Below are 20324 nucleotides of genomic sequence, written 5' to 3'. Positions count from 1 at the left end.
ATCATTTAACTTGAACACTCCAGAATCAGGCTGAAGAAAAATGGACTGTTCAGTATCTGCCTATACCACATGTTCTAACCAAATCATGGGGAGGGCTGGGGCAATGGCTAGATTATACCAGAAACATTAGTACCCCTTTTTAATGTGGAAATTACATCATTGATTACAGCAGAAAAACATGAAGATAAGGTGAAAACTCTTTTGTTGGTTCTGATCTTTTAGGAAGTTCAAAACCTACAGAACTTCAAAGGATTTAAAGCTACTCAGAGCCTAATAGGGCTGGCCTTTATTTGTGTGTTCCATATACCATATTCCTTCTCAGTCTTTACTCAAAATGCTTTCAAGCAACTTACTCTTAAAAAGGATTAAACCTGCTGAATTGAAGTATTTCCATAGATCATGTCACTATCAGGCCTGATGAATAGGTCTTGAAGTCTACAGCAGTGAGGCTGTGTTCCTTATATATTCTAAATGTGACTATATATTTGCATTCTGGATTCTTTCTCAGTGAAAACCAGTGCATGCAAAATAAATTCCACAACCCCACATCTTGTATACAAAGGGCATCACACATATCCTGCGATTTAAGCTATTCTCCTGAAATTATCTTAGTCTCACACAATCACACTTCAAACACCCCATATGTCCAGTTTGGTTATTCCTCCTTTGAAAAGCTAATAAATGTAATACTTAGATGTAACTGTATTTCATCTAAAAACAATTATCTGCAGTACTTTGTGCCAGGAAAAGCATCAATAGGAATCATTAACAACAATTCCACTTTTATTTTCTTCCCATCTAATGGGCCCAATCCAACATCCATGTTAAGTCAAGGAGAGTTTTACAATTGTTTTTAGTAGGAGCTGGACAGAGCCTTACCGTCCTTCAGGAATGGGGGTTTGTGCAAGGAGGCTGAATGACAAGCACAACTTCTGTTCACTCACACAACAATACTGCAAAAACAGAGGAAGAACGAACTTCCCATGATGTCCCTACTACCCAGGGCTGCAGAGGAGCCAGTAATAAAAACTCTGGAGGTGAGGGCAAACGCTGCTCTCTAGACTCACTCAGCCCTTGCGCTCTTTTCTAAGACTACCAATAAGAGCATCAAACTCATTTGCCGAAAACCAGAGTGACACAAGGCAGTGTGTCAATAAAACACATTTAATTGCCCCCGAATTCTAAAAGGACACAGAAGTTTTTTGTACCAGCTGACTCACACACAATTCTTTCACACATTTTTTCTTTCCAAAAATCATGCATTCTTCCTATGCATGCATTCATCCTTTCCTCCTGCTTTCAGTATTAAATATAACATCAGAATCTCCAAAAATTCAGATGTTATATAGCCTTTGCAATGTAGTAGCCCACTTCATTCTGTAGACTTTCAAATCTGTACCTAGGGCTTCCTGGAAAGAAGAAGTAGCACGTAATACTTCAAGGGATTGATTTCCTAAGTCCTGTGTGCCTGACCTCACCTTCCCTCATACACTGGAGCTGGACAGTCAAAGAAACTGTCGGGTTGACATTACTGTAGCCACTTGGCACCTGCCTATTGTGAACCTCATTTATTTTGGACACTGACAGGCTACGAAGAAAGCTGAAGTTCAGTCTTTGAACCAGCTTTAATGCAAATGCAACTGCAACCTGATAGTAACACTGAACTGGCTGAAAATCGTAAGAAGGAGCCCACTAGATCTACCAAATGCATCCTCCTCTGTGAACCACCCTCTTCCCATTTCAAGCTTTTCCCAAGTCAGATGTCTAAGCTTAAAATGAATGGTGACACAGCACAGCCATTTGTTTTAAGCAAATAGAAAGAGACTAGAAAGAGACACAACTAGAATTCTAATGGTGGAAAGAAAAGAAAGAAGAAAAAAAGGAAAAAATAAAAGGGGGGGGGGGGGAGAAGGGAAAGCAACATCTAAAGGTTCAGTTCTTATTAACATCATGAGGGAACTTAGCCTTAACAGTGTAAATCAAATTAAACAGTTCAGGGACCTGGCTTGAAAGCTACCATTTTAATAAAAAGGGGGACAACTGTCAGGTTGTTTAAAACTGTAGCTGCACTGTCGTATCCTCTGCCACCTCCTTCTCCCCACCCTCCCTCCCACACCACCAACTGCCGTCTCATATTTACCTTGCCATGCACTCGTTCCAGAACTCCCTTCCAACCACAGCGGATTGGAGGAATCTACACAAAATAAATTGACAATAAATATATTACCTAAAGGGAGGAGGAGGGGAAGCAAAGAAAATGACCAAATTGTTGACATTGGTCAAGGAGACTTTCCCCTCTAAAATTTCCAAGAACACAAGAGCTGAATAGCCAAGGTTTCATTATGTATCCACTCAGACCGTTTCCTACAGAATTTCTTCTCACCCATCCCTGAATATAGGAGCTTATTCTTGTACAATCATTAACACTGAACAGAAGATAGGCTTCTATTTCCCACTCCTGAAGAAACCCATTTTATGGCATGCAACATGAAGAACTGCTTCACTAAATAAAATGGTTAAGTAACTTCAATAGAGTTGCTACGGGAAGGCATGGTGACACAGTGGCTGGAGAACTGGCTTTCTTTCCATCCAGATCACCACTTAAAGGGCCTCAGAAATTCCTTAAGCCTAATAGGTTTATTGTTTTAATTTCTACCTTTGAGAATAACAGGGCTCTCCACAAAAATGTAGAAAGCATGCCCGACTGCTGGTGGGGAGAAGGTGAAAGGAGAATAGCTGAGGAAGGAAGAGACTGGACAGAAATAATACAGAGAGCTGCAAGTCTATTAGCTTATTAGGGCTACAACCTTAATACAGTTAAGGCTTATTTCCTATAGATATTTTTTTTAAAGTAGGATTTTTGCTGTCCATACATTATGATTCATCTAAAACTATGCAGCAGCTTTTAAGTTTCCAGTATTATCATCATCTTATCCACAGAGATCCAACTTTATCTTTCTTTCATCATCTCAGATGTTCTCCACAAAAAGACAGACTCAGGCAAATAAAATGTAACAGTTAAAAGTAGTACTTTCTTGACACCACGTAACATAGAGGAAACGAAATCTTTATAAAATAAGAGCATAAATAACAATTACTCCTTTTATTCACACTCCTGACATCTCAGAAGCAAAAACCCAGCCCTACTTTTAAATTAAAAGTGTGTTTATTGAGAAAAGTGTCCAGCAACATTATGATCCGACACAAGCAGCTCTCTAGACAGAGCAGCAAGGAACCTTTAGCCCTGTCCAAAGGTGTTAACAACACAGTACTAATGTGACACAGCACTAAATGGATGGCCAAACACAGAAGCTTTGTTACATGCAGGAGGTTACATTTTCGTCATCTTTTTCCAAACGGGTGCCTAAGGGAGAATACTATCAAAGCCTTTTGAAGAAAACAAGCAAAGAAACATATTTTGTCCTGCATATTTTAAGGATAAATCTAGCAAAGGCAAAGAAATAATATCCTAAATTGCTAACAAAGAGTGAAAGCTCCAAAGATGTTTGACTTTTTGTACTTTAAGAGTAAAAGATGACCTGGTCAGAGTATCAAAGCGATACATACTCAAATCTTCTCCTAACTTTCAATTTTTCATTTTTTTTTTTAAATATATTTCATGAATAGGCTTTTACTAAAGATGTTAGTCAGTTTCATTCATTCTAAACCTTTAAATAGATGAATTGGGTCAAAATGATTGTATTATATGCCTGTAATCTATGTTATCAACTTCACTTTCCACCACTGCACCACTAAAGGAAAACTGCAGTCCTGATTTAAAGCTGTAAATTCAGATCAAATGGGAAAGTGTTAAATTCAGAAGGGCTTTTGGTCCATTAACTTCCATGCTGATTTGACACGCTCTGCAGTGCTTGGGCAACAGACTCTGCTATACAGCGTATTCCTAAGCAAACAGTGCTTTGTGTCATAAACCATCTGGGGTGTCAGTTCTAAGGGCCACTCATCTAAACTCCTCTGATAGACTTTGAAATGCTGAGGTGCAGAACAGAAACTTTTCGTCACTATAAAATCCCTTTTGCAAGGGTAAGGAGATGCTGCCATTGGAGGAACGATGGAAGGCACAAAATTTTGGCTAAAGCAGTAGTTTTTATTATTCCACTGAAGAAAACCATTGGATACGCAAGCTTTCTAAAAACCCTATGATTTTTCTAAGGTACCAATAAAAGTGACACCATTCATAACCTGGACAGTGCTCCCTTTCATATCAGAGCCTATAGTTGCAAAGCTAAGTGCCAAGCAGATGGTTGAAATCTGTTTTGTATAAAAAGTGTGTGCGCACACGCAGTTTTTTTAGATTGAGTTCTTTGTATTCATATTCAGGCCTAGGTTCTAGCCATCAAAACACTGGCACTGAAGCAATCATTAGCAGCATTTTAGACAACTGGCAACTAAGGTATTCACAGTTCTCCACAAAATGTTCAGCTAATATGTCCCAGATGTATAATTAAGGCAAAAGATCATCTTCTTAAATTGGTATCAGTGCTTTGGATGGCCTTTCAATAGACTGCACATGTATGTAGAAAGCTATTTTATTTATCTTCTTTTTAAAATAATGTTCTAACTTCTATTACACTCTGATTTTTTATAGTTGCTTTTAAAAATACAGGCTTCCATGTCAGACTCTATCCAACTATAACAACAGCACCTTCATTCATGTTGTTTTCATATTTCTAAGTAACACCAAGAAGGAAATTCTATTCATCATTTTAATCATAAGGCTCCGTCTTTCTTATCCAATATTCATTTAGCTTATTTAATATGAGAATATAAAATAGGCTATGCTGCTCTGGAGGAATCAGCTCCAGACGAGGGCAGTGAGCCCTCCAAGAATCTGCTGATGAATCTGCTGCTGTTATACCGGACAGCCCATGGCAAGCCACTTCAGTTGCAGGTACCTCAGTCAACTCATTTGTAAGTGGGTTGTTTATTACCACAAACAGCAAAACCAGAAATGCTTACCAGCATGGGGCTCTGCTGTCTGCCTGGGGTTCTCACGGAATCTGGGAACTGGTGACAATAATTTGCCTGGTGACAAATTAACAGAGGTCACACTTTTGACAACTGAGGTTATCAAACAAATGTATATTTGGAAGAATGCCGTTTTGTGCTGCAGTCTCACTTAAGACCTTGGTGGCCACAACTGGGAATTACTACCTTAGGAAACACACAGTTTCAAAACAAAGATTGATTTTGTGCACAGTGCCAAGTCCACTATGGCCCAGATGTTAGCCCTGGCAGAATCCAGGTGCATTTTCATCACCGCCTTTCCGATCTTTCTAATCTGCCAGGGATACATGTTGTGTAGGAGGAACAGATACTTAACATGCCTTTAAAGCACACTGACACAGAACTTCTGAAATCTACAGTCTTCCAGAAGCCTGCAGAGATCTCTCCTGATGCTTTACGAATTCTGCTGGCATTGCAACTGACGGAAGTTTGCTGCAAATTAAGGAAAGTCAGGCTTCTGGTCAATGATCTTGTCGTGAATTACCACTTCACGCCATCCTGATTTACTGAGGTGAAAAACTTCAGCCTCTTTCATAGAATTGAGCAGAATATTAATTAATTAGGCCTACATTTTTAGGACCTGACACTGAACTTCAGTGCCACTGAGTCCAAACTCAGAATGAACAGGTACTTTTTTAAAGGATGCCTTTACTAGCCCTACCACAAAATAGGTCTTTGTGAACACACTGCTGAATAACTAGTACTGAAACACTATGGAACATGCCTGATTATAATCCATTATCTTGAAAGTAGTCTCCCTCTTAAAAAGCTTATCAAAGAAAATAACTTAATAGCTCAGTCATGATATTCATAGGCTACGGAGATCAAATCCACCTAGGATTCCTTAGTTTATACCTATTTTCTCAACAGTATGTAGTAAAAGATGCAACACAGAGACTAGATCTGAATCCACCAGCAGACCCCAGCGATTCAGCCCTATTCTTACTGAGCATACAGTTGGAAATGAAAAAAAAATAAAAACACTAGAACAGATTAGAACTTTTAACATGAATAAGAAAATAATTCCTCCCTTTCAATAAGCTGTATCACTTCCTTCATTTTGGATCTCTATCACACATTTAAAGAACAGATGTCAAATATGCAGGTAAGAATCACAAAGCATTTTGTGTTCCGCAGCGTGTTTTTTTCCTTTTAAGCTAGTTGGTTTGCTCACTGTGGCTGCCTACATTGCCTGCTTTCAGTAGAGTCTGTTCCTCACATTAATATTCTCCATGTGAATAATTTTTTCCTGGACTCCCCTAGTCCCTGGTCCTCAGGTTATAAAACATATGACAGTTCTTGTACATATGGCTGAGATGTTAATTGTTCTCCAGGATGAAACCTTTACCTGACTGTTAGTAGCACACAATGTCTCTCAATTTACTGCTTAAACACTGTGGGTGCCGCTGCCTAACTCCAGTTCTGCAAACTCACCTCCAGGTAGGCAGTCAGAAGCATGTTCAGATAATTGGAGGGGCTACGGACAGTATTCCCCCCCCAGCCCTAACTGATGCGGCTGGGGTTGTAAATATTTCTTTACTTTACATTATTCATTATACTCCGAAGTCCCTACTTTACAGTTTAAAGTATTCTGAATACTATAGTTGATCTTGTTAGAATGAGACCTTTAGAAATTATAACCAGACAGACAGAAGTCTGTAATTTGATGTTCTTAGGATCTCAAGTAGATGACCTGCAGTCATATCTCTACTTTTTATACCGACCCATGCAAACAATTTTGTGATACTGTCCCTCAGCTTTCTCATCTATAGGTTGAAGCTAATCTTGCTTCTCGATCTAAAGAGCACAGAAACCTTCATGATTTGTATATTAGTGCTTTCCAAATGCTCTGAATTCTTAATCAAAAGACTTTATAGGAAGTATGAATCTATTATTAATATTATCAGTACTTCTAACAGTAAAGCAACTTCTACATACATATGTGTAGAAAACATACAGAGAATACACATGCAAATATATTGCTCAATTTATAAATTCTAAAGCATGGCTTCAGGACTGAAATCTCATTCATGAAGCATGCTAGAGATCTCTTACCTACTCTCCGTTTCTGAATTTTCCCCATACAAAGACACATTGATATTACTCTAAGCTCTAAGCACAAAGGCTGCTCTGTGGAATGGAAAGAAACCTTCTTTTTTGTGTTTGTACAGTGACGAGCATAATGGGGTCCTGATTCAGGATGCTTGCACTCTACAAAAACACACTAAATCAATGACACTAATACACATGCAGATTATCTATAAAAGAGATGCATAGCATACTTGAGAATGGCACAGTATTTTTCCATACTTTGCATGGTATTTCAGGCAAACACCTTAGCCTAATATGGTTTCCTGAGTCACACAATTAATTTCAGAGTTTAGGCAAGAATAGCAGAACTCAGAAGAACTTGCAAAACATAAGCAAAGGATGAGAGCCTTGCACTGAGAAATTCTGCCAAATTCTCACCTCAGTTGCAAAACCAGAATCAACTCAATGTTCATACAGTTTTGACAAAGATGAGAATCAATAGTCCTCTTTACAACACACTGGCCATAAATACCTACTTAAATTGCCAAAACCCATGAGCAAAAGACAAACCAAAGGCTGAACCTGAAGAGAGATATGTATTTTCTATAACCCTTTGATTTTCAAACTCAAAAGCCTCGATATTTTTAACATACATGGAAAAGAAACTTATTTGGCTTTACTCAGCAACTGCAGAAGGAAATTGTACCAAAAGAATGAAGTTGCACGTTCTGTTTTAATTTGATTTCATGTAGGCTTTCAGTTCTATTTCAGTTTTGTTTCATTTAGCCTATTATTTTTTTTCTTTTAAATAATCATCATGTTTTGGTGATTCACATTTCACACCAGCACAGGAACAAGTCATGTAAATACAACACAACAAAATGACCCAGTTTGTTAATAGACATGCCAAATGGGTAAGAACATCCTTCCCTCCGCCCTTACCAACCATCACCTTCCCACACATCTCATTTCTATCCAAAAAAGCCTCTGCCCCAGTGAGGCCACAGCATCGAAATTTAGGGAGAAAACCCTATGAATAGAAACTTGACTAAACCTTTAAGGAAAAATGTTTTCAGTCTTGTTTTACAAAGAGAGTGTAATGAGGCCGCTAAGGGAATTTCTCTGAAGACAGAAGAACTCTCTACAGTCAAATACAGCATGGGTGGAACTACAGCAAGTCAGTGCTCCCTCCCAGCACAAAGCTCTGCCGAAATGCCTCAACCCTAGCTCAGGCTGGTCACCCCAAAAGGTGAGAGGACATCATAAACTTCACAGCCTTCATTAAACACTCTCTTGAAATAACGAATACCCCAAAATTATAGAAAGTGTGTGCAGAGACGCACTGTGGTCTTTCAGACTGTGATGAATTTTAGCTGCATCACACTCTATTAAAGCACAGTCTCTTTAGGATTCCCAGCAAACTGAAGATAACGCAACTTAATGTGACCCAGTGAATGCATATACCAAACTATAGAGAACAAACATGAATGCACCTGTACATATGGGTGTGCATACTATTGAGGGTTTTTTTAGACTCACTGTTTTAATTGGCAAGAAAAGTTTGGTGAAATCTTTTCATGGAACTATGGTAAAAAAGGAGTAAGAGAATTAAAAAATTTTCAGAACTATTAACATTTTCCTTTCTTCTGGTTTTGTGCTATCTATTGAGCTGGCAATGGCAAGTAACTAGCCCACTGTAAGATACATTATCTTTGCTTATGCCCAACCTGCGAGATGAACGAATGAAACATGGAGCAATTTTTCATTCCTGCATTCTTAAAAAATCACGCTCAGCACCAAAAAACCCGAAGAGGATGACAAACTGTATGGGTTTCTCTTCCTAGGTCTTTTTTCTCTAGAACTACAAAGGTTCAAGAAGAACATTCGATGTAGACAATGGTCTTAACTATGCAAGAATAGTACATACCCCTCTCTCCCCCAGAGTTCCTCACCACCAAAAAGAACTCTGATTATTCAGACAAAAAATTATATTTCTATTTACTCTGCTTATGTTTTTGCTCCCCAAAGTAACAGAATTATGTTAAGATTAGTAAGACAGAAACAAATACATAGTAATGAGACTATAACACAACACACAGAAAAAATAGCACTAAGGTAACATTTTATGATATATTTAGATCAAAGAGCATGCAGACACTTACATTCTAAGGGGAAAAAAACCCACCAAAACAAAACACAACAAAGACAGTCTATATGAACTTGAGAAAACACATAAGCAGAAGTATACAGTAAAGCAACATAAATTAAAATTATTATAGATCTCAAAGAGCAGTTGCCGATACAAATTTCCATACTTGGTCTTTCAAACCAGAAGTCTAAAAAGGAAATGTGGAACACCAAACATAAAATTTTAAAATAGAAAATATAATTACAATTTGAGAATTAAGGAATGTTACCTGATCAATCTTAAAATACTTTTAAGGGAAACAAGGTCAAAGCCATTTCAAACTTTCAAAACGAGCCCCCAGCTTTTTCTCATGTTCACTTCAACTCTGAGAGTTCTACAAGTCAAAAATAACATCATGTTGGAATTATTTCTTTTTTCTTAAACAAGCTGACAAAAAGACAAGTTGAAGAGAAGCGCCATTCCACATCAAAAATAGGGGATAGAAAAACATTTGCAAATACCCGCACCCTCCTCCAATACCATGGGCAGCACCTCTAACACTCCTGAAGTTCATATTAACATCTGGTGATTCTAGCAACCAGAATTCAATCTGCGTCTTTCTCTTTCCCTACTTATTCTATTTGAAAAATAAATAAATTTTGCACCTATCCTAAAAAAAACTAGACAGCTTCTGTGAATTACCACTGCACATGTCACTATTTCCATTTACTCCTTACATTCTTTTCAAGTACCATGGCCCCTGCAAGCAGCGCTCACCAGAATTCTTCCAAAAGCTTGTCTAAATTTGCTCTCTCCACACAACTACCGCATGCAGAACTTCACACAGCCACAAGGACATGTGGGCTCAGGAACAACTTTTAGAGACTCCCTGCTTCTCAGGCTGGCAAAGGCTGGGCTTGGCACGGAGGTGACAAGCAATGTCTCTCGAGCAGAGGCTGCGGTGCGTGGGGCTCCCCGCTGCCCCCCAGGCAGCTGCTGGCCACAGGTGAGGTACAAGCCACTTGGACCGAGGCAGCATCTCAGTAGGGTGTGGGAGAGGTGGGACGTGTGGCAGACTGCAGGCTAGCATCATAACCCTCAGCAAAGGCGTCGGTGAAAACTTTACAGCCGTGGAGGGTGGCGAGGTTTCACGAGGGGTCTGCGGGAGGGTATGTGAAAGGGCCAAATGCCATAAATCCCCGTCAGGCACAGTGTGTGCAACTGCTCGCCCTCGCCTGCTGCCCAAAGCAAAAAGCTCAAGAGAACAACCCAACCCATTTCAAAAATTCGAGAAGTTCTGGTTTAGGTAATACAATAATGTGACAAGGATTTGCTTAACTTGCAGAACAGTTTTTAACACACTCAAATACAACATTGTTTTACCTTTTGTAGGAAGTACAGGAGACTTCACATGTTTTCCAGGTTAGTTAAAAATCCACAGGTACTTTAAAAGGGAAAAGCACTTTGCTTCTAAGGATGCTACTTGTTAAACAAACTCCTTGCCATCAGCAGACGTACTACAGCTATTGATTAATTGCTGTGAGCTCTTCTTTTCTCTTGACTACAGCAGCAGAATTCACAGGCATTGAATATTTCCATTGTATAGGTACAACATAACAACATGTTTTTCCCCTTTCACTTACAAGTTAATTACGCTATAACCAGGCCTACACAAGAAATTAATAAAATAAAACAAAAAAAAAAACCAAACCAAACAAACAAAAAAAACCCACCACCAGAAAACAAGCCAAGAGGGTGTCACGCCGACTTCTGGAAGAAGCAGAGGTATCTGACATGTAAACATGAAGGTAGCCTATTCAACATTAAGAGATTATTTTTTTAAAAGTATAGTATGAAAAGCATGCAAAGAAACCATAAATCTGCCTTGGAAGGAGATACTTTTTTCCTGTATAAATATTGTAAAACTGTATTTTGTACAGCTACAGATATATCACATTACACAGACACATATGCCTACCCTATCAGGGTGCTTCACATTTAAGTAACTCAACCAGATACTACATGCCTCCTAAATGATAAAGCCATAAATGCTTGTTAAAAGCTCCCTGAGAAGTAGTAAATATTTTGTAAACTAGTTATATATTTAAGATCTCTGGACAGCAAGAGAAGGAGAAACAATTCCTCTCCTATCTAAAGGTACCAATCAAACACACTATGCACATAAACATCGCAAGATGCTTGGTGGGAGAGTGTGTGTATGTGTTTGTGTGTGTTTTAATTACCTCCTTGAATGCATATGATGAGCCAGCCACCCAGAATTAGTAATGCCAAACTCCCGATTTGATTCAAATGCAATGAATACAACAGTCGAATTGTGCAGGCTGGTGTGTCACTCATCAGCTCTCTCATTTGGGCTTTTGCCTTCCAAGTTTAGTTCACAATTTCAGCAACTGGTAAATTATTGAGATGTTCATTAAAATCCATAATCTGTAACAGTCAACTTCTTTCTCACTAAGTGTAAGCACAACAAATGAAATTAGCGCACACAGGACATTAATGAGTAGTCTGCAGATGCATTAATTCCTTCAGCCTTAGCTCAGAGAAATAAAAACATGATAATTTTTGTCACTGCAAAAACCCAGTATCTGAAACTTTTAAATGGCACTATATTTATTCTTCAGATCCCAGACCCCTAGAAATACAAACATAAGCAATAAGGTCCTTTTCTCAAAACATTTCAGTGGGAGGTGAAAGCTATTCAGCCCGATATTAAAGAAATTTCACTGTTTTCTTATAAATGAAGGAGTAATCTCTCTTACTTCTACAGGAAGATTTTAGGAGAGTGGGACGTCATTCTGAGCAAGCTGGTTAATAGAAAGGTATTATTCTTTCTCCAAAATTCTCACTGAATGCAGCAGCAGAAGAAAGCTTTTAGGGTAACTTTAGCTAAGAAAAGCTCTTAGGAATACGCAAAGTTTCCTTTTAGGAAAATGATTTCTCCATTTGACAGTGTTGGTACAACCCCAAAATAAATTCAGTGGGAGTCTGAAATGACTCGTGCAGTGCAGCACTGAAGCAGCTAAGTATATTTTTTTCCTCCCAGCAGAGGCTTGCTTTACATCCTTGAGCCTTTCCTTTCTACAAGCTATTCGCAGTACAGAGAATGTTTCGAGTGCCCGGAACTGGTGACTCTAAATGTTAAACTTATTCTACTGTCCCCATCCTCACTGCTCCCATCCATGCCTTTTGTCTTTTCTAGCTCTTCCTTTTTTCCTACAGCAGCAATAACCCATTCTTCTTTCTTCCACAAACACTATGTACCTCTTTGCCTTGAACTGGCAAGTTAAAAATAATAATAAAAAACCCCACCAAAAAAACAAAAAAAAACCCCAAAACACAAAAAAAAAAAAAAAAAAAAAAAAAAAAAGAAAAAGAAAAAAAGAAAAAATAAAAGAATGAAAAAGAGAAAGAGAAAGGATGTCACTCTGTCCGGATGCCTAGCGTAGTCTCTCTCTCAGTCTACAGAGAAATGTAAATATGCAGTAATTAATTTAGGTTTAAGAACATTCCATACACTAGGGACATTGTTAAGCAGTCACTTTATCTATTTTTCATTAATCAGATTTTATTAAGACATTAAAACTTTATGTTGGGCATTTCTGAGATTTTATCATTCTGTAAATTTCACAGCTGTCCAATGGTTCTGGCTACATTGTCTCTACTTTTTCCTCAATGAAGTAAACTTTCTTTGTAGTGTGGCCATACTTGTTATATTTTAGTGTAATGACCCATCTTAAAAAATAAAAAAAAAAAAAAAAGAAAACCCAAACAAAAGAGTTCTTCTTTTCGAGACCTTTAAAGCCAATTCAGAGTGCCACAGGTACATCACAAAGTACATCCCAGAAGTTATCCTTTCCCTGTGTAACAAACGGAGCAGATTCCAGTTATCATTTCTTCCTACATTTCTGCAAACATCATCCCCCTCAGCTTATGCATTCTGATGCTCTTCTCAATCAAGCAGCTGAACCACCACAAACAGAAATAAAGACGTGAAAGTAACTTCTCTGGAAAAGACGAAAACCCTCACATTTTTGGTATGGCGATTATACATGCTAATTCACAAAACCTACTGCAATTTGCTAGTGATGCTGAAGGTATTAATGAATGTTTATTCATCTGACACTGAGGATCATTTTCATTCCAAGTGTGTATCGTAAATGCCCCCCGATAATGGCCACAGACACACTAGAGAAGTCCCCTTGATTCAGATCCCTTCATCTGGGGTGAGGGAAAGTTTCTGAACTGTTTGCAGTTTACCAGGATACACTCAAACATCATGGGAAAGACAACAGAGAAAGAAGAATAACCTCCTGAGATACATATACAGACGCTCTGAGACCTGAACTGCAAACAACTTCACCCGATAAATCTTTACCTTCTAATCTGCTCTTCAAGTTTAAAAGGGAATAGTGGGAGATAGATAATAATAACAACACTGAAGTCAGTCATACAGATACGACAAGCTCGACCCCAGCAACTGAAAAAATGTGCTCCAAGAACTGTGTTTACTGAGAATGTGGGAAAATAACCTGCCTCAAACGTCTAAAAAACAGTCATCTGTGCATCGGACATATATACACACGTCAACTCTGTAAGCGTGTGTGTGTCTGAGGGTCTGTGCATCTCTGGGTAAGAGAAAGTGTGTCCTCATGGCTGTTTTCTGATAAACACACATATATTACATGGACAGTATCTACTCTGTGTATGTGTGTGTAACTATAGTCAAACACACACAATGTAAACAAATGGTAATGATTAACAGAGATATTGGTTTGTATTACCAATTTCAACTGCAGATGGAAAATTGTTAAAAAAAAAAAAATTATATGTCCCAAGGTTCGTTTTTATTGCTTCACATTTCTACTGCTTGCTATTATCTGCATAGCAAAAGGAGAGCAGCGTATTGATTATTTAACTAGAATGTTTACAAGAGCAAAGCTGGGATCTCTGAAAATGAAATGTATGCCTAGGGGAGAAAAAAAAAAGAAAGGAGTACAGAAGCTCATTCTATTTCTAAAGGAAGATGTTTTGTCTAAAATTATTTGGGTTTATATAAAATTTATATAAATATAAGGCAGAGAGACTTCAGATTAAAAAAAAGTCCCCCAATAGGAAAATGAAAGGACTTCATTCTGCTTCACAGAGTTTACAAGTATGCTGTTCATCACAAAGTTCAAAGAATAATCGAAATTGCTTGCTTATAAATTGGTATGTATAATCTTAGTGGAGCATACGAAATACTTGAATCTATTAATTGTATGAACAAGACAAATGCATGACCATGATGCTAGATCAGATTCCACACCAGAAACTGTAACAGTTTCCTGAGGTAGTTGAACTAACTTAATACAATGCACATGAACAAAACCAATTTTGTTCTATTATTGTAATGATAACAAACCAAAGAAAAATGCCAAGTTTTCCAACTAAGTCTGGAAAATTAATTGTATTAAAGACAACCTTGGAGCAGCGCAACCACGCCAATTCCACTTTCTAGGAAGGAAGTATTCTAGTTGCAGAATGAGGATTGAAAGCGTTAAAATAGTTTTCTTCTGCATTTCCCAATTTTATTTTTCTCCAATCTTTTAATTCAAGCATTCTCTCTTGTCCTTTCTCTGCGTGCGTGTTCCTCAGCCCACTTAAAATGTTTTTATCTTGCCTTCTTTCTATGCCTTTACTATCAAATTCAGTAGGTTTGAACGATGAACAGCTTGACTTAGCATATTTTTAACCAGCTGGTCTAGCACCTAGCTTGTATTGCATAGTCAGATACAACCAAATGTTTATACAGGAGGTAGCTTTCACGAAGATGAGAACAACCTAAGTAACGCGCATCCTGGCGTTCTTTTATTTACTGCTTAGAAATGAAAGTTTGGATTGTTCACTGCAGCCGCACAAGGGACTATTAATAACCTTTAAAAATTAAGCTGGAGGGAAGGGATGCCGGATCATCAATGGACGCGTGTACAAGTGCCTGAGAAAACGCTTCAAAACCTCTTAGGAGCGCCAGATCAGATGCAATAAGGACTAAACTCTCGGAGGTCACAAGCCGTCGCCAGTGACAGCAAAAACTTAATTCCAGGCAGGGAAGGCTCCTGCTTCGGGCAGAGGGAGATGGGCACGTCTACGTCATACCCAAACCCCACTCGTCACACCCAGACCCTGCTCCTGACACTCCGCAAGAGAGGCGACGGCCAAAACTTGGAGGCGAGAGTTTCACTTTTTTTTCCCCCTCCTCAGGCAGAAGGATGTTCTCCTGACAGAGGGCCGGGATGTTAACTTGCCTAAAAATAATCGCTCCTGCTAGATCAACAAAAGGTCATGTGCTCGGCGGAGCGCCTTCCCAAGTTTGACGGGAGGGCGAGGCTGCAAGTTGAACCCCCCGCCTCGCCCGCCGCCGGGCATCCTCCGTCGCCCGGGAGCCCGCGGGCGGGGGCGGGGAGGGCTGCCCGGGAGGGCACGGCGCTCGGTGCGCCCCGGGGCGGGCGGCCCGGCGGAGGGCTCGGCGGCCGCCGAGGCAGCGGAACAAAGCTGCGCACCGCCGGGGCGGCCGGGCTCGGGGCTCGGCGGCGCCCGCCGCGGGCACGGGGCTCCCCCGCCCCGCCCCGCCCCCACCCCCCGCCCGGCGAACTGACACGCCGCCGGAACAGCCAAGGTAACGGGGGGGCCGGGGGGAGCATCTCCCCGGCCTGCCGCCAAGCGCCGGAGTTGCGCGCCCGTCCCCGTGTGCTGTGCGAGCCTTCACCGCGGGCAGCCCATCCGCGCACACGCGCGCAAACACGCGTGCTCATACAAATTTAAAAAAAAAAAAAAAAGAAAAACAACAAAAAAAGAAACCAACAACAAACAAACAACAAAATAGGAAAAAAAAAAAGGGGGGGGGGGGGAAGACCACCCCCACCCCCCCAACGCAAAAGGCAGCGGCTCCCCCGCCCCAGCAACTCGACTCACCTTTCAAACTCCTGAGGTAAATCAGGGTCAGTTAGCATGCTGGAAAAGCACAATTTCCCTTTGTCACAGCAGCCACCTATGGTCGCCTCCAACTGAACCTGTCAAGTGAGTCCAAACCTTCTAAACCGATTGATTTTCTCTCGCTCGCTCGCTCTCTCTCTCCCTCCCTCCCTCCCTCTCCCTCCCTCCCTCCCTCCCGGCTCGCTCGCTCTGAGCTAGGACTCCTTGACCAGTCTCTTAAAGGGGCAGCGCGCCTCGCAGCAGGCTGCGCGCACAGCTCCCCCCACAGCGGCGCGGCTGCGAGGCGCTGGGCACCTCGGGGTGCCTGTCCTCCTCCTTTTAATTCTGCTCGCCCGCCGCCGCCAAACGGGAAAAGTCAACTCGTTCAATGTCCTAAAAACCGATGGGGGGGGGGGGGGGGGGGGATAAATGGGGGGGGGGGGGGGGAGGAGGAGAGGAGGGGGGTGGGAAAAAAAAAAAAAAAAAGCCCGACAATCCACCTAAACCGACAAACCAGGAGCAAATCCCCTGCGCTGAGGAAGATCAGTGGAGAAAGAAGATAAAACAAGAGCAGACTGATTAAATTGAAACAGTTATCAACTCTCTCGGAGTTGAAATAGGGGAGAAAAGCTTAGACACATTAAAATGTTACCAAAGGCATTTGTGCTCCGAAGAACTTTCATTCCATTCTCCCCCCTCCCTCTCTGCTCTCTCGCTTTCTCTCTCCCTCTTTCTCTCTCTTTGGGGAGGGGAGAAAAAAAAAAAATCACCAACCTCCCCGCACAACAATCAGGCATTGTTCTGAGGGAAGAAAAGCAACTTTGACAGATTGAAATATAGCAGAGGCCCCTTCAAGGAAACCTGTAAACAACTTGTCACTCACTCTGTCGGTCTCACTGTTCGCTCTTGCTTTCCACAAAGTGCTGCGAACCGTCCTGGCAACAAACCCAAAGTTTCCCCAGCTCCAAACTCCATCAAACAGCCCCGTTGTGTGCAAGGGGAAAGGTACCCACATGCCAAAACAGCGGCCGCGCGCGCACACACGCACAAACAACAACACAAATAAACTTTCCGTCCGCCTGCTCGGGCTTGTCTCGTTTTCTTTCTAACCCCCGCTGCCCGTTCCGCCCCCCGACCCCGACCCGGGCCAGCAACAGGAGTCCCTCCGCTGCGGGTCCCCCTCATTTTCCCTGCCCGGGCAGCCCCTGATAACAAGGTGGACGGAGCGCGGCGGCAGAGCCCCTCGGCCGACGGCCGGGGCGCAGCCTCCGCGGCATTTCCAGTTATCCCGATAAGAGCCCGGCCGGCGAAGCCGGCAGGCAGGTAACGGGCCGGTCACGGGCGGGGACGGAGGCGCGGGTGCGCCGGCAGCCGCCCGGGGCCAGCCCCGCATCCCGCCCCGGCGGCCCGGGGACACCCGCCGGCCGCCCCGCTGCGGGCTCCGCTGCACCGCCCGAGCCCGCCCCGGCCCGGCCCGGCGGGGAGAGGGGTCAGCGGCCGGGAGAACGCCGCGGGGAAATTCCCGTCCGAGCCCCGGGGATTAGCCGGGGGCTACTCTGGAACCGAAGCGCACAAAGCCTCAATAGTCTGCACGGCCCGTGTCCAGCCTGGCACTGAACTCCCAGTAAGGGGCGGGGGGGGGGGGGGGGAGAAGAAAAAAACTGGTGTCCCTGTTCTTTAGCACACACATGCACACACACCCACACCCACACCCATATATCTACACTCCATTCTTTCCAGTTCCCCAGCCCTAATTCCTTTCTCTTATTATTTATTTCCCCCCCTACTTTAATTTGCAGCTGGATGACATTAAGGGCCTTTAAAATCCACGAGGTTTTGACCCTACAACAGTTTGATTAGGTCTGCTGCCCCCCTCTCTTCCCCTCTTATCCCTACCTCCCAGTGACACTGAGAAAGCAAGTTTACTTTTTGAAATACATACACATATTTGCACAGAGCAGCCATAAAATGTTCAACATGCTCATGCATACTGGCTTAAAAAATTCCAAATAGAAAAAGCTTATTATTTTTATTAATATCTGAGAGCTACGCTGTTTCATTCTCTCCTTTTCCCTCTCAGTGCGTGTGTGATAAACCAGCAGGCTCACACAGGGACCAGTCAGTCCAGTGTTGGCATAAAGGCATCGTCAGCTAGAAGTCTGGGATGATCATTTTAATCACAAGCAGCAAACCCACTTGCAACTTACGCACATCATCCCCAAAGAGCATTAGACCATTCACGATGAACAAAATGCCGAAGCTAAGTTTGCAAAGGCGCCTTCATTGCCGTTCATAAAAGAGGATCTGCGAAGGCTGCCTCCAGCCTGCCTTACACCACCCCAGCGCTCACAGCGGAGTCGCATACAATCTGTCAACTTCTGGCATGAGGTAGATCTAATGGCTCCTCACTGAGGGGCAGGGTAAACTGGCTTCCTTCAGTAGCCCCTTGCAGATAATATTTTCCACAGAGGTCTGCTCATAGGAGTCTGACAAATCTAGTTAATATGTACAAGGATTTTTCATTTTTTATTTAGGAGCTGGCCCTTTTAGGACAGCTATGAAGTACACATTGAAAAGCAGCAGATGATCAAAAAGAACAATTCCGAATACTTTCACCTGAGGGTCTCAAACCATGTTAAGTCTCACATTACTCCTCTGCAGGTAATAAATATAATTAGGGCCGATTCCAAAACTTTATTTGTATTGAGAAGTATCTCGCTCTGCAGGGGCTCCATTCAAATCAGCAAATCTCTCTGTGGAGTAGGAGGCTACTTAGTAGGAGAATTTGGCCTCAAATAAGGAAACTGAGATGCAGGCAGGCTTAGTAGCTTGCCCAAGTTGACACAGCTAGCCAGCTCCCGCAAAAGGATGAGAAACAAAGATCCCCTGTGCCTCACAGTTGACAACAGTCCTTACGCTGCCGAAACAATGTATTTTAGCTTTTTCCCACAAAGGCATGACTTTTGCATCTACTATTTGGTTAAAACATACTTCATTGTTGTATTCACATTTTTAGGGGCCCTTTTCTTGGTCTTTCATATTCCCCTTGATGCACCATTGCCCATCTATAAATGCTGTTCCTTCCTTGCCGCTTCTTGCTTTCTTCCTCTCTTTCCTCACACTTGGCCCTGGGAGAAGTTTGCAGAGAAAAGCCTTTCAGAAGCCCCAGCTGGAAGAAAATGAAGACCACCTTTTATTCAAAAACTCTCAACAGTTTTGGCAGAACAGGACTACCATATTTTGACTGCACATCAGCTCGACTCAGCTCTCTGACCTTACTTTTTTTTTTTTTTTCCGAACTCCACAACTGCCCTTCTTCTACCACGTCCTTCCCCTGTCTGATGACATATATTTACCCCCTCCTATATAATTTCCTATTTGAGCTTTTTCAGGGCAATGACCACATACTCATCCAAGCTGGTATTATGCCTAGCACAATGGGGCTCCTTGCTTGCTGGCTGTCCGCTAATATGATTATAAACCAGAGCAATCACCACCAACATCAGGAACTGTGGAAGAGACCATTGGCTAGACTAGGAAGAAGCACACAGAACCATAAGAAAAGGTGAGGAAAAGCAAAAAAAAATGTTCAGGGGAGAAAACAAAGAACTCTGAGCAAGAGGGAGAGTTGAGATGGGGAGAGGAAACAGGAGAAAGGAAGGAAGCAGAGATCATTCCCCCGAATGCTTAGGACACAAACCTTTCTTTTCCTTTAGTTTACATTTACTCCTACTCCGATACATTCTGTGCTCAGGTACCTACCCCTTCCCACTTTCCTTAGTATTAAATTTTCTGCAACAGTAGTTACTCCCCCTTCCAGCTGAGTGGGGGGCAACAGAGTTGGGTCTGAAAAGGATTTTTTTTTAAAAAAAAAAAGTTACTGTTGCTATTATATTAATATTGTATTGAATTACTATATCATTGTATTGCTGTTATTAAGATTATTAACATTCTATTGTATAGACTTATCAACAGAATTATGATCTCATAGTAAGTTCAACTGCAATTGCAAGAGGGAGAAAAAGCAAGTTAAACAAATGGTTTGAGGGAATCTCTGAAACCCTTCTATAAATCATTTCATATTAACTTTAAGGCTTACTTTTTAGAAATGGCCAAAACACATCACAAAGGCTGCTATCATATCAGAAAGTGGAAAAACTGAGGA

The 20324-nt window shown here is 41.7% G+C and overlaps 1 protein-coding gene across 10 annotated transcripts in view; it reads right to left on the bottom strand.

Moving 5' to 3' along the window:
- Positions 1–16307, bottom strand: part of SOX5 (SRY-box transcription factor 5) — a 296996-nt gene extending 280689 nt beyond the window's left edge. For 9 of the 10 annotated variants that reach the window (XM_027790491.2, XM_013301316.3, XM_055808076.1 and 6 more), the window contains exon 1: positions 16160–16307. In XM_027790491.2, coding sequence (XP_027646292.1) covers positions 16160–16197 — 38 coding nt within the window. In that variant the 5' untranslated portion in view covers positions 16198–16307. Of the gene's footprint in view, positions 1–4980; positions 5002–16159 lie in introns of those variants that run through there. The other variant, XM_055808074.1, reaches the window with a different exon arrangement.
- Between the last annotated feature and the right edge of the window lie 4017 nt (positions 16308–20324).

This window comes from Falco peregrinus, chromosome 6 (assembly GCF_023634155.1).
Source record: "Falco peregrinus isolate bFalPer1 chromosome 6, bFalPer1.pri, whole genome shotgun sequence".
In the NCBI taxonomy this organism is placed as follows: domain Eukaryota; kingdom Metazoa; phylum Chordata; class Aves; order Falconiformes; family Falconidae; genus Falco; species Falco peregrinus.
Note: the sequence above shows the minus strand (reverse complement) of the source record. Positions and strands in the feature narration are given on the sequence as shown.